The 7,530-nt window shown below is 38.0% G+C and overlaps 1 protein-coding gene across 1 annotated transcript; it reads left to right on the forward strand.

Annotated features, from left to right (window-relative positions):
• Positions 1-769: 769 nt before the first annotated feature.
• On the forward strand, positions 770-7,302 carry LOC117331179. The gene is made up of 2 exons (XM_033889776.1): positions 770-3,022; positions 7,225-7,302. The coding sequence occupies exons 1-2, from the start codon at positions 770-772 to the stop codon at positions 7,300-7,302; spliced, it is 2,331 nt and encodes a 776-aa protein (XP_033745667.1).
• Positions 7,303-7,530: the final 228 nt, after the last annotated feature.

Below are 7,530 nucleotides of genomic sequence, written 5' to 3' on the forward strand. Positions count from 1 at the left end.
TAACCCTAAGGCACTCCCATCAACATTATAAAGAGTGATTGATTACACCAAATCTTGGTCTTGAGAAGGGGGTGCAAAATCTTGGCCTTGAGAAGGGGGTGCCATGCACATATTTTATTGTTAATCATTAATTATTCATAAAGGTTATATCCACTGTGGAATTCAAAATGTGTTTCACATGAATGTACACAAATATCGCCATCGAAGATGGTTTTTATTATCATTATTAATACGTGCAGTTGTCAAGATCAAGTAACAGATAATGCAATACCATAAAAGATTTCAGAATTCTTAATTAAATTGTGATATATAAAAGTATATTCGCATGCTTTATTTATAAGTGTACCCGGGTTATGTCAGATGTTATGTGAATTTATGGCAACGTTTTTGTTTTTGTTTTTTTTTATGAAAGGAAAATGAGTATTTAATAGTGTTACCGCAACTGCGTTGGGCTTCACTTGGCATATGTTTAATGCGCCGCCTGAGATGGTATTGCTCAACTACTGTTGGTAAGGCTGTATTGTGACAATGTCATAGAGTGGTATATATATACTCCATACATTTAAGTGAGGATCCAGTGTTATCTGGATTATACTGTTCATATTACTTCTTTGACCCTTATCCCTCGTTCAAGTAATATTTGCATCACAAATTAGTCCAACTATTTTGTGATCCGGTATTTCCATATTGTACTGTTTTGTCTTGCTTTGTACAGTTATTTCTTCGTATCGTCATCGTCCAGTTATATATATTTTGATATCTTGCTGTTATGGATCCAACTCACTTGTATAATATAGCCAAAAGAGGAGCCCAAAGAGTTGTTACCTTGCAACATCATCTCAGCAATTACAACTCGTATATCGAGGGTAACATTGCACCTAGAGGTTTAAGATTCAAATGTTCCCCCAATATTGGTCTTTTGTCAAAATCCTCGGCGACCCGTTTTGATAATATTAAACATCTGTGTCAAATAAAACTTTTACACCAACTCCGGAGCGTTTGTCTTAGTCAACTATCTTCTGCCACAAAGGAGCTCACACATAATCTTGAGCACTTGGTTTCTTCTACTTCCGAAAACCAAAGTAGCATATACCTGCAGAAGATACATCATTTTGAAAAAACTAAACGAGAGTCCCTCAAACAGAAGCAAATGAAAAAATTCCAACGCGACGGAGTACCGTATCTACAACAAACGGAAACTATCTCAACCAACAAGGAGAAAAAGGGCAGAAACAGAAGACTACGACGTAGAAAGACCATATCCAAGTCTGTAGCTACTAACAATACAGTCATCAACCTATCCAACCATCCTCTCACAGTGTCAGAAAGTGCCCTTTTGTCCAAAGGCCTCAATTTTTGCCTTATCCCTAAAGAAATGAACAATTCTGAACTTTTTGAAGACATGGACAAATTCTATAGGTTACTCCGGCTGCGCGTGCACTTTGCAAGCGACGACGACCCAGATGATGTTGAGGATACTCCATCAGTAGCACCTGCAGTTGTACATCCGGTTAATCCATTCAAGAAAAAAAGTACATGGAACCCCCCACCCAGTAGAATACCCGCTCTTGAAGCGTACATCAATGCAATAAAAGAGGAAATATCCACACACTCCAATCGCACTCAACAAATTAAGGACAACCTGTCGCCATCAGAACGCCAGGCACTCAAAGCACTCAAGCATAATGCGGAGATTGTTATCAAGCCAGCAGATAAGGGTTCTGCAGTGGTTATTATGAACAGGGGTGATTACATCAATGAGGCTAACCGTCAGCTTACCAACGAGACGTTCTATCGCAAACTTGATAGGGACCCGACGCAAGAACACGCCAAACTAATCAATGAGGCCATCGATAGAATACTCAACAAGGGGGATATAGACGCAGATACCGCTAGTTTCCTGCGTCCCGTAAATGCTCTATCAGGGAAATTCTATCTCCTTCCTAAGATCCATAAACCTGGAAACCCGGGTAGACCTATTATCAACTCTATAGGCCATCCGACGGAGAAAATTTCTAAATTCGTCGATTTCCATATTCGACCAATTGTTGAAAATCTACCATCTTACATAAAAGATACCACCGATTATCTTAATAAAACACCATCCAGCAACATACCAGAAGGTACTCTGCTAGTTACAATGGACGTCGTCTCTCTTTACACAAACATCCCTCATGCGGACGGCATTAATGCCTGTCGGGAGGCATGGGAACGCCGTGGTTATAAGCACCCATCGACTGATAGTCTAGTAGAATTACTTACACTTGTCCTCACACTCAACAACTTCCAGTTTAACAATGAAAACTACTTGCAGGTCAGTGGTACAGCTATGGGCACTAAGATGGCTCCTTCATATGCTAATGTATTCATGGGACATCTTGAATCCCAACTTTTAGCATCTGCTCCAATTAAGCCATTCAGCTGGCTCAGATTCATCGATGATATTGAAATCAAATGGACTTCGAACCGGACATCACTCGATGAATTTATAGATCACGCAAACACGTTCCATCCAACAATCAAATTCACTGCAGAGGTCTCCACGGAAACTAACACATTTCTAGACACCAGTTCAACCTTACTTGACGGGAAAATAAACACAGACCTCTATTCCAAACCAACTGACACGCACCAGTATCTCCGCCCGTCCAGCTGTCATCCCTCACACACAACGAAGAGCATTCCCTATTCCCAAGCTCTACGTATCCGACGGATAGTGTCCAATGATACAGTCTTCGAACGTCGATGCTCAGAACTTAAATCACACCTTCTTTCTAGAGGATATAAATCTACTTTGATAGATCGGGAACTAGACAAAGTCAGGGTACTTGACAGAGCCAGCCTTCTAGAATACAAAGTCAGAACTCCGATACAAAGGGTCCCTTGTGTTGTCATGTTCCATCCTAACTTGCCGTCTATTTCTTCCATTTTACATAATCATTGGCGCATCATCGAGTCGTCAGCTGCACTCAAACGGATCTTTCCAGAACCACCGTTATTGGCCTATCGTAGATCAAAAAATGTAAGAGATCTGGTGGTGAGCAGCAAATTACATTCATCTGCCTCTGTCGTTACAACAGGCTCCTTCAACACATGCAGCAAAAAACCGTGCAAATTGTGCCCATACACTGAGTCCACAGACATGTTTAAATGTGTAATAAACAACCGTGTTTATCACATTTTACAAACACTGACATGCACATCAGCCAATGTTGTATATCTCCTCTCCTGCAAAAAATGCAAAATGCAGTATGTTGGAGAAACCAGCACAAAGCTCAACATCAGAATCAACAATCACCGTTGCTCCATCAAGCAAAACAGACCAGACTTTCCTGTGGCAAGGCATTTCAATTTACCTAGTCACAGTTGGAAGGATATGCAGGTGGTCGCCATTGATCACTGTCCTACCTGGAATGAAACGAAACGTCGTTCCAGAGAAAGATACTGGATCACCAATCTGCTACCCTCGGGGTATGAACGAACGTTAAAGACGTCTTCTGGATATACTCTCCATCTGACCATTATATCTAACTATTCATGTAGTTAATTATTCAATTTGTTAAATTTTTCATAATTGCTGTACTTTTTGGGGCATCTATTCATTGTTGCTCTTTGAGACTCACATTTAGTCGCCTCCCGCCATCATGCAACAGCATCTTGAGACTCACATTTAGTCGCCTCCCGCCATCATGCAACAGCATCTTGGTCCGAGTTGGTCCGAATCGTCTGTTTCCCGTAGCGTCCTGTAGGGACACTTCGGCATTCGTATTTCTTATATTTTCAGTCTTGATAAATATTTGTAGCAGTTTTTTCACACCACTCTCTATAATTCTTATGATCTAACACATATTTTTCTAAAGTTTTTCAGACTTTGTACACGATATTTAATCAATCACTGTAGAGACGATAATGCAACATTTTTTATATAAATGCAATGTCGTCCACTAGCAGTGTTTAGGGACGAATCGTCTTTGAACTCTTCGGAATACTTTCACGTGCGGGGGAATTCAAAATATCTCTGTCGTTGGTCGCATAGCGTTCTAGTGTTTGAACATGATGCAGTCACGCTAGTATCCGCCTTCGGCCCACGTTTGCCGAAGGGTTCATTGTGGTTTCTCCAGTTACTAAAACATTATTCTTATTGTATTTTATTGTATTTCCAGTACTTCTTATATATATTATGTGATTGTATTTGTGATTTTTTGTGTTTTGATAAAGGGGCGGATTGCCTCGAAAATTTAACAAACCTTATTGTTTACACTGTTTGAATTACTTCTTTGCCCCATATATATATATATATATATATATATTGATTAATTACAAAATGCGGTTGATTTTCTTAACTGTGCGCAAAAGCTACATTTTTAACTATTGCGCGGCTAAAATGACTATTGTACGGTCATGTGCGAACTAATGAACACCTGTGACGTTTAGGAATTTAGTCGACAGACATGCACAGGATCATTATTTTTGTATTCGTAATTGTACTGAAATTGATTAAATGCCGCCCGAGAGCTTCTGCGTGACAGGCAATCACAGATATGGTTTTAGTGCTTTATAAAAAGATATAATTAGCACTTCAGGAAAGTCTCGTGACAGTATAAAACAGATTTGTTTCTTTATGCAAACAGATCAATAATAATTTATACTGCATGGTTGTTGACGGACAAGGTTGTATATTGGTTGTTACATGCATTGAATTTGTGTTCAGTTCCTATAGAATATTTCTAATATTAACTTCCTGTTACGTGCTTTAACATCAAGTAGTTGGTTTATCAAGAAATGTTTGCGATGTGAACCTAGCAACAAATCATGTACACATATCGATATTTGTGAATTACAAATAGAAATAAACTCCGAACCGGATGCTTGCTTACAAAAGGTAAATGAATTATGTTTGTTGATCTCTCTGCTGTACCTGATATGTATAGTCGTTATAAATGACAGACGGGAGAAAGTTTTCTATTGTATGTTAACCAAAAAAAAACTTAAAGTTAGAGGATTTACGATATTTACGTTAAAATCCAAGTCCAGTTTTCAGGAAACCAACTCCCAAGGTGAATAAATGAATTAAAAAATATCTTACATTGTTTGTTTTCGCCGTCATAATCGTATTCAAAGATATATTGTATTCACGATTGATTTTTGTAAACTCAAAATTAAAGGACCATAGCTGTTAAGGAATTAAACAATACAAAACAGAACTTCTGTATGCAGCATACAAAAAAAGTCATTTTTCGTTAAATATTGTATATACACGTGGTTCTATCAATTAAAACAAATTCAAACGAGGTTTTTGTGAGGATTGCGTACCGTAGATCTGATGTCTTTAACACACTGACATTGTTATAATGCTGCGCCCCATTCTGTAGAAGCATGTAACAGGTGCATTGCGCACTTTTCCTGATTTGATATATGTTATTAACATTTTATGGTCACGCACGTAGTTGACCGTTGTAGGGAATGGCAGCAGTGGACCTTTGTTGACCTTAGTTAAACGTATTAAGTATATATAGAGACGTAATTCACAGTGGTTCAATGTGTTATAAACATTATTTGAATTTCAGAAACCCATGATTTGGCCGTGGCTCGCCCAAATATGTTCAACATGTTCAAATTATCAGCACGGTCAGCTGGGCTGTATGTTCAAGTTCTTTACTCAGATTTCACCTATGCACAAATACGATTACAAAGGGGTAATGCATGCAGCACTGTAATGATAGGGAATGAAATAATACATGACATGAATACGTGTACAAAATAAAGTTTATTAGGAAAAACTAATTGCAGAAATTATGCCTCAGGCCTGACACAATCTAATATTTTACTGTACATATATGTTATTACTATGGACTTCCTCCCTCAGTAGCTGATTTAAAGTTCAAATGACAGGAAGATGATTTAAATTAAAGCTTGAGGCTATCGCTGCCCGATATATTATGTAAATGGATAGGTTTAATGACACACGGGTACCCGAAAGACAGTGACTCTGATATTGACAGTGATCGATCGCGAGGGGAACCCCCATCTGGGGAATGTCCTCTTTCCCCACATGTAGCCTACGTCATTATATATTGTATTTTCAGTGGGAATGCATTTTTTTTTGAAAATCTTAAGAGAATACTCTTTATTCACATTTACAGAAAGTACCGAGTTATGATGTTAATTACTCACGAAAATACTTAAAAAAATAAGAAATACATTTTTTTTAAGGACTTGGTTCGGGTGAAACGGTAGCTGATTGACAAAATTAGTTATGCGAATCTTTCAACTATATACATAAATGAATTATTACTTTATGATTCCATATAAAAAAAACTAGTTGGGATTGCTAGAAAAGAAGACGTATGACACTTAATGTATCTACTTCACATCCTAATTCGTACAAAGGACATACTTTTTTATAGTAAGAAATATTTATTCATTTGTTACATTAGCTGCTAGTGTGCTTCTATAATTAGATGTTCGGCGTCTTCACTCTACCAACTTAATTAATTACATCTGATTGTCCTCATTAAACATTCATACACTTACATATATGATCTTTGGAATCAATCTGCATTTCAATCTCCTCCAAATTAGTGTCACTCTTACTTTAAACCGATTTCAATCGTCCTCACTCCAACAACTTGGTTGATTATCGGTTATTTCTAACCCTTACGCATAACAATTATCGATTGTAAGTATTGTTTTCCTGAGCAATATTGTGATAAGACAATCTTTTGTTTCATATTAGTCACTGTTGAATTGCGAGGGGATTCATATTGCTTGAGATGCCTTCTTATTGTTTTCATCTACAAGAAGAAAGAATGGTTCCATAAGTTTGGTCATAAAAATCATAAAAGACCTACAATACCTGTGACTGAAACGATTTTTAAATACACGAAAATTAATCTCACGCGACAAAAGGTGGTTTTACAGTATTAACCATAGCATTTATGGACTGTTGACTAAATTAACCATGGCGAAATGCATGACCAGATAATTCAGTGACATCACATACAATGAAGTGGTAACACATTTTAATAGAAAAACTGGCATTAAAAATAGTCGATAACATTGTGTAATCATTAGAAAAACCTTGTGGGTCAAGCCCGTTATAAAAATGTATACAAGTCGATGTAGACCAATTTAGCAAGCTCTTGCCGAGGTACACTTCTGGCCTCCTGTAAAGGTTTCGGGAAAATTAATGCCCTTGTACATACATACTTTGATTTCTAACAGAAAGAATTTAACAACAATTCTATCAGCCCTATAAATACTGACCGCTGCCCAGAGATACACAGTTTACAGGATACCTGACGAAATATCATTCCGTGGAAGGGCCTAACCCACACCAAATCATCCAATGGACGGGCCTCATCCACACGAAATTATCCCATGGACGGGCACCATCCACACGAAATTATCCCATGGACGGGCACCATCCACACGAAATCATCCAATGAACGGGCCTCATCCACACCAAATCATCCAATGGACGGGTACCATTCACACGAAATCATCCAATGGACGGGCCTCATCCACACG

Source organism: Pecten maximus, chromosome 7 (genome assembly GCF_902652985.1).
Source record: "Pecten maximus chromosome 7, xPecMax1.1, whole genome shotgun sequence".
NCBI lineage: Eukaryota > Metazoa > Mollusca > Bivalvia > Pectinida > Pectinidae > Pecten > Pecten maximus.